This window comes from Xenopus tropicalis, chromosome 5, assembly GCF_000004195.4.
Source record: "Xenopus tropicalis strain Nigerian chromosome 5, UCB_Xtro_10.0, whole genome shotgun sequence".
Classification (NCBI taxonomy): domain Eukaryota; kingdom Metazoa; phylum Chordata; class Amphibia; order Anura; family Pipidae; genus Xenopus; species Xenopus tropicalis.
In genome coordinates, this window is record NC_030681.2 from 24,352,367 (window position 1) to 24,366,038 (window position 13,672).

The 13,672-nt window shown below is 42.9% G+C and overlaps 3 protein-coding genes across 10 annotated transcripts in view; 2 read left to right on the forward strand and 1 right to left on the reverse strand.

Annotated features, from left to right (window-relative positions):
* The first annotated feature begins 246 nt into the window (after positions 1-246).
* prorsd1p lies at positions 247-3,076 on the forward strand. The gene is made up of 2 exons (XM_002936919.3): positions 247-417; positions 2,039-3,076. The coding sequence occupies exons 1-2, from the start codon at positions 337-339 to the stop codon at positions 2,465-2,467; spliced, it is 510 nt and encodes a 169-aa protein (XP_002936965.1). The 5' UTR covers positions 247-336; the 3' UTR covers positions 2,468-3,076.
* Positions 3,077-6,031: 2,955 nt separating this feature from the next.
* ccdc88a (coiled-coil domain containing 88A) overlaps positions 6,032-13,672 on the reverse strand; it is a 101,303-nt gene continuing 93,662 nt past the window's right edge. For 6 of the 8 annotated variants that reach the window (XM_004914735.4, XM_031902307.1, XM_031902309.1 and 3 more), the window contains 2 exons: positions 12,518-12,615; positions 6,032-10,212 (listed from right to left, as the gene is read on the reverse strand). In XM_004914735.4, coding sequence (XP_004914792.1) covers positions 12,551-12,615 — 65 coding nt within the window. In that variant the 3' untranslated portion in view covers positions 6,032-10,212; positions 12,518-12,550. The remainder of the gene's footprint in view (positions 10,213-12,517; positions 12,616-13,672) is intronic. The other 2 variants (XM_031902310.1, XM_004914737.4) reach the window with 1 other exon arrangement.
* On the forward strand, positions 6,035-8,706 carry LOC116410882. The gene is made up of 2 exons (XM_031902311.1): positions 6,035-8,063; positions 8,118-8,706. Exons 1-2 carry the CDS (start codon positions 8,061-8,063, stop codon positions 8,487-8,489), a joined length of 375 nt encoding a protein of 124 aa, XP_031758171.1. The 5' UTR covers positions 6,035-8,060; the 3' UTR covers positions 8,490-8,706.

The following is a 13,672-nucleotide window of genomic DNA, read 5'->3' on the forward strand; positions in this document are numbered from 1 at the left end:
CCGACTGCCAGGCAGAGTGTTGGAACAACAAAAGTCGAAGGGCTATAAGTTGGACGTGTTTGACTTGGTTATTATCCCATTAACTTGGGAGTATCCTTTCCCCATTGGCAGAGGCATTTTGCTCAGTCCCACAACCATCCGTCTCCCAGTGCCGTCATGCAGCTGTTTCACTCCCTCCAACATGAATTAACTTACAGTCCCTCATCCCCTAACGCCGCAGGCTGCTTGTGTCACAGGGATCACGTTTAAATAAAGTTTTGTTTAGAAGAGAAAAAAAACTCAGTTCCCCAGTATCAGCCGCAGCAACGGGATCGCTTGATACAGCATAGTGCCAGCATGGCCGGGGATTTGCGACAGGAGCTGCTCGCCTACCTGCAGGAGCTGGGCATTCAGCCCGTGTGTGTGGAGCACCCTGAGGTGGGCACCTAGCGGGGACATGGGAGCGCAGTACCCGGGGGCATGTGTGAATAATTCATGTGCCCCTGGCTTGCTAGGTTTACTAGTCACTAGCCAAGCCCTCAAGCACAACTGGCACGTCTGATATCATTACACCCTCTCTCCATTCATTTAATAGATCGGAGTTTTCTCCGGTTTCATGGAAAAGCCACGTATCACTGTGACAGCTGCACAGCCGGCAGCGCTGAGATTCACCCATTGCATTCTGGGACTTGTAGTTCAGCTGGAGCTGCACAGTGTCCTAGGGCTAAGGGGGCCAGATCACTTGACAATTCGGGGGGGGAGGGTGCAAATATGGAGGGGGAAATGATATATGGAGCAAGGAGGCCCCCCAGGAAGCCCCCCAGGAAGCCCATTGCTCCAGCAGCTGAAGCTTAGAGTAAAAGTGTCTTTATCATGGGAAGGGGACTTCACACAAAAAACAAATTTAAGCTGTAATTCTAAGCAACTTCCAAATATACATTCATTTAGCTAATAATGGTTGTAAAGTTATTTGTAAATGTAATTTCTAATGAAATCAGTATCTGTCTGGCTGTTCATATTCTCTGCCATTCTGCCTCTGACTCCTGAAACAGTGTAGCAGAAGTATATTCTCTGCCATGCTGGCTCTGACTCCTGAAACAGTGTAGCAGAAGTATATTCTCTGCCATGCTGGCTCTGACTCCTGAAACAGTGTAGCAGAAGTATATTCTCTGCCATGCTGGCTCTGACTCCTGAAACAGTGTAGCAGAAGTATATTCTCTGCCATGCTGGCTCTGACTCCTGAAACAGTGTAGCAGAAGTATATTCTCTGCCATGCTGGCTCTGACTCCTGAAACAGTGTAGCAGAAGTATATTCTCTGCCATGCTGGCTCTGACTCCTGAAACAGTGTAGCAGAAGTATATTCTCTGCCATGCTGGCTCTGACTCCTGAAACAGTGTAGCAGAAGTATATTCTCTGCCATGCTGGCTCTGACTCCTGAAACAATGTAGCAGAAGTATATTCTCTGCCATGCTGGCTCTGACTCCTGAAACAGTGTAGCAGAAGTATATTCTCTGCCATGCTGGCTCTGACTCCTGAAACAGTGTAGCAGAAGTATATTCTCTGCCATGCTGCCTCTGACTCCTGAAACAGTGTAGCAGAAGTATATTCTCTGCCATGCTGCCTCTGACTCCTGAAACAGTGTAGCAGAAGTATATTCTCTGCCATGCTGGCTCTGACTCCTGAAACAATGTAGCAGAAGTATATTCTCTGCCATGCTGCCTCTGACTCCTGAAACAATGTAGCAGAAGCCAGCTGATGAGCAAATGTGGAGGAGACCCAATCTCTGCTACATTGTTTCTGGAGTCAGAACCAGAGAACAGAAAGAGATAAACAGCAATTTCATTTACACATACCTTTTAAAAACATTGACATTTTCAAGTGAATGTATACTGGAATGTTGCTTAGAAATATATTTTTATTGTACAGAAAAAAAGATTTTGGGTGGAGACTCTTCCTAAGACTTATGTGACTAGTGTGTTATTAAGTCATGTTATGTGAAACATTACCCTTTTAGCAGAGGATCAGCTCCTATATATCACTATACACTATACTTTACAGGTATTTACAGTGGAGGAGATGATGCCCCACGTGCAGCACCTAAAAGGAGCACACAGCAAGAACCTGTTCTTGAAGGACAAGAAAAAGAAAGGCTTCTGGCTGGTGACGGTGCTCCATGACAGACAGGTGAATCTCAATGACCTGGCCAAAAAGCTAAATGTTGGCAGCGGGAACCTCAGGTTTGCGGATGAGGCCTCAATGCTGGAAAAGCTGAAAGTCGGCCAAGGGTGCGCCACCCCACTCGCCCTCTTTTGCGACAAGGGAGATGTGAAGTTTGTGCTGGATGCCCAGCTTTTGGAAGGAGGGCACGAGCGGGTATATTTCCATCCCATGACTAATGCAGCCACCTTGGGCATAACGCCAGAAGAATTTGTCACTTTTCTGAAAAAAACTGGACACGACCCTGTAATTGTTCAATTTGATGGATAACCGAGAGTTAGTGACTTGTATAAACTACCCAAAACTGAATATAGGTGTGCAGAGCCAGAAGGTCTGGACTGGAGCTTCCATGCCAAGTTCCAAACGCTCCTTTGCTTAAAGGGACAGTTTACCCCACCTTTCCAACATAGGTGTTCTGAATAGGGTTTGTGCAGAACATACCTTTTGCCTATTGTTTAATAATTAGGAAATATATTTATTTTTTTATTTCTTGAACTAGACAGGGCAAATGTGAAACTGAAACTAAAGCCACATTCTACTTTCGAAGAGCAAAGTCAAACAAACTAGAAGCCCACTAAGAAGCCTCTTTTAAGATAAATAGCAGCTTATTTTTAAAGATGACAGACTGTAGCTGGGGAAGACAGGTTTATACATACAGAGGCTTCTCAGTGGGCTTCTGGTTTGTTTGACTTTGGAATCAGGAAATAAAATCTGGCTAAAGAACAGGCAAAGAGTATGTTCAGTACAAGCCTTATTAGTCATTGCACCAGTTTTGAAAAAGGGTTATACTAAAGGTCCCCATACACGGGCCGATTGTAGCTGCCGATAACGGTCCCTTGAACAGGGTTCTGTTAATAAATATAATCCATTTCCAAAGTTGCAGTTGTGTTGCTTCCTTTGTCTTGATTAGCTGATCAAAATGCATAGGAAACCTACAGTAACTTTTTTTTTCAGGCTAAGAATGATAAATACAGCTAAACGAAAACATGATCTCACCAGTCATCAAGCCAAAGTGCCAGAATGGTCCAAGCCAACCAAAAGAAATAATCTCTAAGTGGGATAGACAGGCTATAGTGAGGGCTAGTGGGAGAGACAGGCTATGGTGAGGGCTAGTGGGAGAGACAGGCTGTGATTGGTGGTTGTGGCTCCGCCCACTTTTTCTAACCTTGAGTCGAAGTCACCCAGTGACAAACAGTGGGCACCCTGGCATAAATAAGTGTGAGAATGGCAGCATTCTAAATTTAAACCAATAAAATTCAATGGATGAAATTTGATTGGCTGTTAGTGGCCCAACCCACTTTTCCTATTTTTAAACTGCAGTCTCCCAGTGACCAACTCTGCAAAGTTTGGGGACTCAGGCATAAAAATTGTGGGACTGACAGCATTTTACACTTCACCATTGAAAGTAAATAGGTGAAATGTTATTGGCTGGTGGTGGCTCCGCCCACTTTTCCCAACTTGAACTGCAAATACCCAGTGACTTTGCAAAGTGTAACAACCCTGGAATTAATACTTAAATAATGGCATCAGTTTAAACATAAACCAATGAAATTTAATGGGTGGAAATGGATTGGCTGTTGGTGGCTCCTCCCACTTGTTCTAACCCTGAATATGTAGTCAGCCAGTGACTGACTGTGCAAAGTTTGGAAACCCTGACATAAATAGTGTGAGAAAGGCAGCATTTTTAAATTTAAAAAATTCAATAGGTGACGTCTGATTGGCTGTTGGTGGCTCCACCCACTTTTTAAAGCCTAAAAATGCAGTCCCCTAGTGACCCTGGTGTTAATATTGTGAGAATGGCAGCAGGTTGAATTTCTCCATTGCAAATAGTTAAAATCTAATTGGCTGTTGGTGGCTCCACCCACCTTTTCTAACTCTGATCCGCAGTTACCTGGTGACAAACTGTGCAAAGTTTGGGGACCCTGACATTAAACTTGTGAGAATGGCAGCAGTTAAAATTTCCCCACTGATAATAGCCCCGCCCACTTTTTCTAACCCTGAGTACGAAGTCACCCAGTGACTGTGCAAAGTTTTGAGAACTCTGGTGTTACTGTGAGAATGGCAGCAGGTTGGATTTCCCCATTGAAAGTCAACAGGTAAAATCTGATTGGCTGTTCACAGCTCCGCCCACTTTTGGGCAACTAACAATCATATTTTCATTCAGGCTGACCCCATGACTATGTAATTCAAGTTTGGGGAGTGTGGCCTCAAAGCTGTAAGATTGGCAGCAGTTTCAATTTCCCCATTAAAGTTTAAGAGGCAAATAATGCTAAACCTATAAAAACGTGAAGGGGAGACACCCTTTAATATACTGCTGCACAATGCTTCTCTGGCTCAGGGCACATACACCCTGCTGCACAATGCTTCTCTGGCTCAGGGCACATACACCCTGCTGCACAATGCTTCTCTGGCTCAGGGCACATACACCCCCGGCCCAAATGCATTTAAGCACGCGGCAAACATGTGCCAAACCAGGCCCTGCACTTATAACAGGGGAGTTGGGTGGATTGTAGCCGCAAGCAAACACTCTGTGGCTCTGTATAAACCATGCAGTTGGTTACACGGAGCTGTAATGTACCCAGGCCAGGTGGTGGCACTGTTGTTTCACAAAGGTATCATTTACCCACATGAGAAGTCGCCTGCTCTCCACATTTACTGCAGCTCAGGGGGAGATGGAAAGGCAATGGACACAGCTAGAAATAAAACGTTAAACCAGTTTTCTGAGCGGGAAACACAATGATTAGCATTAGCATTAGTCTCCTCACCTGCAATTACAGCCGCCGTTGGTGGGGTAGGGAAAGTCCAGTCAGTAGCCGAGATGTTCCATTCGCAGGTCACATACAGTACAGACCAGGACTGCCAATCTGGCATTTGCCAGAGAGGCTGCTGTAAGATGCCCAAAACAGTCACTATTCAGTGGGCTAGAGGGGGGGCTGTTTGGGCCTCTGTGTATTTGAGATGCCAGAGCCTATTTTGAAGCCCAGTCTGGGCCTGGTCACATATAGGCTGGCTTGTAGGGGAGTGGGCATGCTTTGGGTGTAATAGGACATGGTTGGGGGGGTCCTGCTTAGTCATGCATTTCACTTGGCCAATTTTTCCATTGGGGCCCTAATCTATTTAGCTGGGCTAAATAGATTAGAGATTTCTGCACCCATGGGTTCAGCCTATTGCACCTAAAATTAACACTCAAGTGACTTGAAGACGTCCATACTGAATTTTTAGACCCACTTATTATCTCGGACTGATGGTCAGCGTATCCATTCTGAAACACGCCATACTCGGCAAACAACCTGGCAAGAGGCACTGATACATGATGGCAGGGCTGCGCCTCCTTCCTTGTTTCAGGAAGCTGAACAAGTACAAACCTTTATATCTTGTTGCTTTCTGCCCCCCGTACTGCATGTATGTATACCATATACCAACAAACCTTTTTGTTTTGTCTTTAACCCAAAAATGGAGCCCCCCTCTCCTTTCTAGACGCTAAAAAGGCAAAGCTTTGAATAGTAAGGGTTTTGTAAATAAATGGTTAAAACAAGTAAATGAGTTTATTGTTCTTATTGTATCTCCTGTAACTATTCAGGTCTATTATCCGGAATGCGTAGGCCCTCACCTTTGGTGTTTCCTGTACATTTTTGAAACCTTCTAACTTAGCTGGAGGGGGGCAGAACTGCATATGGCTGCCATATATGCAACTTGCACAGCAGCCATATGCTCCACCGGCAACACTCGTAATGTTCTGATGTTTTGCTGTGATACCTTCGGGCACCCGTAGAACTGGTAAAAATAGGTGAATAGGAGAACAGAAACCAATGTTCAGAGAAGCAAACGATTATACATATGGAAAAAGAAATGGTTTAATAACAGAAAACCATCATTTTAAAAACATCCATTAAGATGTGCGTTATACAACTTTATGTACAGTGTCTGGCAGAAAATAATAAAAACCAAAATAACATTCCAACAACACAAATGAAAATAATTATATTAAGACAAAAACCATTTAAATTAGAATTTGGAACCATCCTTGCCACTGAAACATTGTACAAAAATGTTCTATCGACGCGTCCAAACTAGGCAGTCGCACCCAACCCCGCGTCCCTTTACTGCTCAGGAGCTTAGCAGCAATGGGATGAACTAAAAATGCCAAAAGAAAAAATAAGCTATATCCTTAGTAACAAACTGCTGTCCATCGATAATGTGATCAGAAAAAATACGTACCGACGTACATTAACATTTTATATTACATGAGCGACAGTAATGCTGTTTTGATTGGCTGCATATAATCTCATTATAATGTCCAAGTTATGAACTGCAACATTATATTGTTATTAAAGGGGAAGGAAAGGTAAAATCACTTAGGGCTGCCAAGTTGTTAGGCACCCCCTATAGCCCAGGTTGGGGCTCCTCTTCTTTAAACAATCTACCCGCCCAGGGTACACTTTGCGGAGCGTTGTGCCACCATTTTCCCTTCTAGTAGGGTAGTACAGCCTGACAGGAACACCTGGCAGACAGGAATAAGATGGTGGCACAGTGCTCAGTGCCCCAGGGGTGGTGTGTTTTCTGAATAAGAGGAGTGCCAGCTCAAGGTAGCAGATAAGCAATTAGAATCACTGGGGGGTGGGGGCAACCCCCAATTATTTTACCTTTCCTTCTCCTTCAACAGGCAATTTTAAGGAGAAAATGCCATCATCCCTCATGTATTATAAAGAATAATGTACCCCAACTAGAATTTAAAAGGATAGTCACCTATATATTGGCCTATATAAAGGCACAGGTCATCAGTGAGTTGCTCAATGACTACTATTATCTATATCATTTACAGTACTGAGTTTATCATGCCTAATATTAAACTCCAGGGCACAGAGATGCCATGGCTCATCCTATGTCATGGCCAGAGGTTTCATGGCTCTTTGTATGTCTGGGCCCAAGATCCCGTGGCTCTCCCTCTGTCAGGGCCCAAGATCCCTTAGCTCTCCCCCTGTCAGGGCCCAAGATCCCGTGGCTCTCCCCCTGTCAGGGCCCAAGATCCCGTGGCTCTCCCCCTGTCAGGGCCCAAGATCCCGTGGCTCTCCCCCTGTCAGGGCCCAAGATCCCGTGGCTCTCCCCCTGTCAGGGCCCAAGATCCCGTGGCTCTCCCCCTGTCAGGGCCCAAGATCCCGTGGCTCTCCCCCTGTCAGGGCCCAAGATCCCGTGGCTCTCCCCCTGTCAGGGCCCAAGATCCCGTGGCTCTCCCCCTGTCAGGGCCCAAGATCCCGTGGCTCTCCCCCTGTCAGGGCCCAAGATCCCGTGGCTTTCCCCCTGTCAGGGCCCAAGATCCCGTGGCTCTCCCCCTGTCAGGGCCCAAGATCCCGTGGCTCTCCCCCTGTCAGGGCCCAAGATCACTTAGCTCTCCCCCTGTCAGGGCCCAAGATCCCGTGGCTCTCCCCCTGTCAGGGCCCAAGATCCCATGGCTCTCCCCCTGTCAGGGCCCAAGATCCCGTGGCTCTCCCCCTGTCAGGGCCCAAGATCCCGTGGCTCTCCCTCTGTCAGGGCCCAATATCCCGTGGCTCTCCCTCTGTCAGGGCCCAAGGTAGCAATACAGTTTAGCTGCAGCCTTTTGTTGTTGTTACTACAACTCCCAGCATCTCCTTTCAGCCTTCAGCTGCCGGGGATGTCGAGAGTGGTAGTTTAGAAGCAGCTAAATTGCCTCTGGAACCATTCACCATTTCTGATAGTAATGAAATTATCAAGCAATAATTAGATACTGCAATATAAACCATCTGTACATTTAGGGGCAGTCTCATCAGCCCTGTCCAGTGTAATTTAGTTATAATTTCCACATCCTTAAAAAAACGGATGCCCTAAGGGGGGGCCACTGCTGAGGATGGTGGGCAATGAGCAAGTGAAGAGGATGGTGGACAATGAGCAAGTGAAGAGGATGGTGGGCAATGAGCAAGTGAAGAGGATGGTGGGCAATGAGCAAGTGAAGAGGATGGTGGGCAATGAGCAATTGAAGAGGATGGTGGGCAATGAGCAAGTGAAGAGGATGGTGGGCAATGAGCAAGTGAAGAGGATGGTGGGCAATGAGCAAGTGAAGAGGATGGTGGGCAATGAGCAAGTGAAGAGGATGGTGGGCAATGAGCAAGTGAAGAGGATGGTGGGCAATGAGCAAGTGAAGAGGATGGTGGGCAATGAGCAATTGAAGAGGATGGTGGGCAATGAGCAAGTGAAGAGGATGGTGGGCAATGAGCAAGTGAAGAGGATGGTGGGCAATGAGCAATTGAAGAGCCATGGACCAATGACCCCGGGATAACATCTTTAGTGCAGAAACATCTCTGTCTGTAAATCCGTAGCTAACTTTACAACAATGCAGGTGAAGTAATTGTCTACAAGAATAAACACAATTCTGTCTTGGTATAACAAATATAAAGCGCCTGAATAATTATAATACAGAGGCAATAAGTGCCAAAATATTTATGGCACGTTACATGGCAGCCTCCGAGTGGAGAGAAAGACACACAAAAAAAAAATTAAATATAAAATCAACAATAAAATAAGTACCTCTCCTTTAACTGGTAGGTACATGGAAGCGAGTAGTGCCCAAAAGCTGCAGAGAGTTCCAGTGGGAGGATACAAATGCTCTGATGTCGGCACAACACTAGAGCAATGTATATGCTGTACCAGTATCCTTTACGTAAACATGGCGCCTAGGACGCAACGTAGGGGCATTTGCCAGCTAACCACACAGCAATGCAAGAGTTAAGTGATCTCAATTTACCCAACATCTACCACTGCTGTATGCATTAAAAACTATGCTGTTGCCATGGCTACAGCTCCATTGTGTAAAATGCAATCCATTTACTTAAGCTTTGCTGTGTGGCTGCAGAACAATTCCAAGACAATGTGTATGAGTCTTAATATACAGTTTTGACATTTCCCATGTATTATGAGTAATAATATACCCTCCAGTAAGTGGTATAAATCAGCAATGTCCAACCTGAGTTTCTCCACCTGTTTTTAAAATGTGAATCTTTCAAGGCAGTTATAATTCACCTATAGGGAAAGAGAGACTTCAGGTTGGACATTTCTAATTGGAAGACTTTCCCTTGGTTCCAGTGACCCATTGACAGACACAGCACAGGCCCAGCAGGTTACCTACATTTAGACACATACTCATTCTTACTAGTACTGGAATAATACTATTATAATAATGCACAATACTGCAATAATAGTAATACACTATTACAAATAGTATTGTGCTTAATTTGTCCCAAATTTTCACAGGTGTATCCCCTAATAAATATTATAAAAGATATTAGAATTTGGCTCACATTAATATAACTTCTACACAGGTACTGGACTGTGCTTATTGATGTCATTTGTGTCATATGAGTCACTGAAACATGTATTATAAGGAAAATTGTACCCCTACTAGAATATAAAGGCTATTAGAAGTCACATTGCCCTGTATGAAAGCAATCAGTTTTGAGCTGCGGTGGTCACAGAACTCCTCAGTGGTTTCTGATATCCTTATCAATTAGAGGAGGGGTCCATTATATCCTACAAAAATGAACTATGAAGTATGGGGGCGCACAATCCCACATGTCACACATGCTGGCAGTTGGGCCAGGAAGCTTGTGAGTTTAAAAATAAAATAAAAACAAATTTAATATACATAGACTTAAAATACAAACTGGACATGTTGGCAAAATCCCAACCAGAAGTGTATAAAAGCACAGGATTCAAAGTTCATCTGCAAATTCCTATGAGCGGTGCCAGGCATGAGGTCCTTCCTGATCAGGACAGCAGAATATTCCCCAGTGCAAAGAGCAGGACACCCAATCCTCCACTTTCATTTGCTTTGTTTGCATTCACTCCAACAGAACTCCTTGATTCAAGGAAGGAAAAGTGTAAAATCTCCCCAGTCCTAGTGCTGAGGCTTTACTAGCAATTTCTCAGAAAGACATTGGCGGGGCTCGATATCTCGGGACTTCAGAAATAAACTTCCCCTTGAGAAATGAAGGCCACTTTTCTCTCTGTGTTTAGTTGGAAGCGGAAAGAGAAGAGGGAGAGAGAAAGACATAATAAACATGAGAAAGCAGAGAGACAATGCAGAATATTAGCTGTTAGGCAAGGCTGGAGTCAGAACATGCAGGAGTTAGTATGGGGGGTTAGGCACGGCACATTGCAATGAATTCAGCAGTTCAAAGGGGTTTGTAAAAGGGACATTATCATAAAACATGGAAAACCTGGATTTTTAATGAAATCTAATATTCTATGTACGACAGCCAGAGGCAGCAACTTGAACCATATAGATTTCTCTGGCTAACAGCTAAAGGTTGACAAACGGTGCTAGCAATTGTACTTGGGTATCTAAAGGGCTATGGGCTGTCGGTGACCTAAACACCCTTTATAAAAATGCCCCAGTTGGCTTTGCCTCTCAAATTTAGTCGACTGGGGCATTTTGCTCTGATCAGAGAAACACCAGATTTCTATTCTCCACTCACTAACTTAATATTCTTAGAAAAACAACATTACTTAGGCTTTCTTTTTCAGGAAATTCATTTTAAGCGGACTGTAGCTGAAATGTCCAGCAGGTGGCACTGTTGTTTTTAAAAAATATTAGTTTAAAAACAGCTTATATTGAAAACTAGAAATAGAAATTTTAATTGCAAAAGTGTTTTGAGCAATTTACATTAACCTGTTTAGGGCACTGCTGCCCAACTGATTATAAGTAGTGGGCAGAGAGTTTCTTATATAGCATGTTTGAGGGCCGGATTAAATGAAAGTGGTGTCCTACAGAGAGCTTTTCAGCAGACTGGGGCCATAAAAATCCTTTGGAGGGCCACATCCAGCCCTTTGGTCTCCAGTTGGACAGCCCTGGTTTAGAGAGTTTACATTTCCTTCAATTATACCTTTATGTGTACAATTAATGTAAGTGTCACATGTCATATCATTTGCCATATTAAAAGTATTCTCAATAGACTTTCATAAAGAGGTAATCATATTTTTTACATCAATATCTGGGCTCAGGAGTAATGCAGATTTTGTATTTTGGATGGTGTAGAGAACAGGGCCAAGGTTAAAACTGTGCCTATATGGTAGGAGGCAGCGGAGAGTAAGCTGAAACTAAGGATATTGGTACTTACAAATTATACCAATATAGCAGGCTTTTACAAAGCATATGAAATACGTAGTTATTTTTGTAATAATGTCCCTTTTGAAGAAGAGATACCAAAAGAAAGAATTACAAATATGCAATTTAAAACAGCCTTCAGGCTGTTAATACATAAGTCATCTAATATAGTCAACAGCCAGGCAAACATATTATCCTATAAAATATAAGCAAGTGCTAATGTTTTATTGTCAAAAAAAAAAAAAAGAAAAAAGAAAAAGTTGAATACTTTAAAGCCATGGACAGTCATGTGTACCACTACTCATGAAAATCTACTGCAAGAAATAATGAACTCCAAATTTAAAATATATTGCTAATAGAAGAAGATTGAAGCATTGACTCGGGTATTATAATATGAATGTACATTATTCCCTGTATTATACGTTATTGTATATTTATTAGATATCACTCCTGTAAAGGTGGCCGTACATGTTCAGATTTTCCGACGAACGCTTGGATATCGATCGCATGTTTAAATGCAGCTAGGAAACTGGAAATTTTAGGAGCAACCCTGAGCCTTTCCCCCAGAATTCCTTCTCCTTTACGATTTCATATGTGATCTCCTTTTGTACAATTGCATCGCTGGTATCCATAATACAAATACAGACAATAAAAAAAGGCTTTTAACATTATATTTAGGTGTTACCATAAAGCTTTTATATAGAAGTGGCCACACACAAAGTGAGCAAGGCAGCCAAATGTCTTGTTTTTGAACAAACTGGTCAATCATTGGTCTGTATGTTGGCTCCTAATAAGATCACTTTGGAGATCAAAATGCAAAGCAACTGGAGTTGGAGTTAATCGCTTCAAAGTAAATTCTGGTTTGTTGATGTGTCAATGACATATACTGTTATGTGGCAGCACCCTGGTGATGATGGGAATGGACCTTTTGCTCCAGTTATAAACAACCTGCATCTTGTATAAGCTAAGCTTTGCAGCCTATTCCATTAGGACACCAGCCCAGTTTAGTACTGTATATCTCTTATATTAAAGGCATTTGTCAATTTCTAAGAAACGTGTTGATTCTTTAGCAACAAATAGAAAAGAAAATGCAGGCAAGCGGGGGTGCTTTGTTAATCATGCACAGGGTACTTCTTGTATGCAAGGTTATTAGCCTTTTGTAAATGAGATCATCCTCATTTACAACATGGGCAAAAAAAACTCACCAACTGGGATATCACTTGAAATGGGTGGCTAAATTAAGGGGTTTGCTGCTCCCTAGACCTGCTTTTTGAAAGCCTGACTTCTTGTGTTGCATCCACATCTGCAGGAGAAAAGCAGGTTTAGTTACATTGAGGAGTGTAGAGAGGGCACACGTTTGTAATGATATGGAGACGCTTGCGTCACATTCCTGCTCCACTTGGCTACTTGGCTTGTACCAGAATCAAATGTACTTGTGTGTTTAAAGCAGGAAAACAAATTGTAAAGTGTATGTACAAGGCATACTCTGCATCAGTGTATTGTCTTCAGCTCATCCTAAATGGCTGCATATAAAAGCAAAAACCCCTAAAATGAAAATGGCCTGCTTCCTTCTTGCATTACAACATTTTGAGTAATTATATATTATTTTCCATAATTTGGATCTCCATGCCTTAAGTCTACTAAAAAAATATTTAAAACCCGATATGATTATTTTGCCTCCAATAAGGATTCATTATATCTTAGTTGAGATCACGTACAAGGTTCTGTTTTATTATAACAGTGAAAAAGGAAATCATTTTTAAAAATTAGAATTATCTTCTTATAATGAAGTCTATTGGTGATGGCCTTTCCTTAATTGGGATTTGGCCAAATCCCAGCCCTTTTTGCACGATTCGGATTTAGTGGAATGGTGAGAGTTCAGCCAGACTGATACCAAACCCCTAAAGTCATGTGACTTTAAAGCTCTGGGGACCTCACTGTTACTGTTTGTAACTAATTTATTTCTCAAATTTAACATGGATGTTAGGATTCAGTTCTGGATCTTTTGTGGAATATTCAATTCAATATCTGGGCAAATTAAAAAAGGCTAAATTCGACCCACACTACACATATTTAAGTTAGGAAAAAAACTAGAAGGATATAAACAGTTGTAAACTAAAGTGCATCCGCATGTATTGAATAGTAGTGAGAAGGAAGGAAGCCATTTAGAATGGAGAGCATATATCCTGTTTAATAGGGTTTTCATTTTATGACGGTCTGCTGTGCTCTAGTAGCCAGTAATAGTGCTTAATGGAAGTAGGGAAGCATACATAAAAACTTTATTATATTTGTCCTATTAGGACCCCTGAATTTCCAAAATAAGAGAGTTAAGATCTCGAAAGTATCGGTACAGGTCTGGG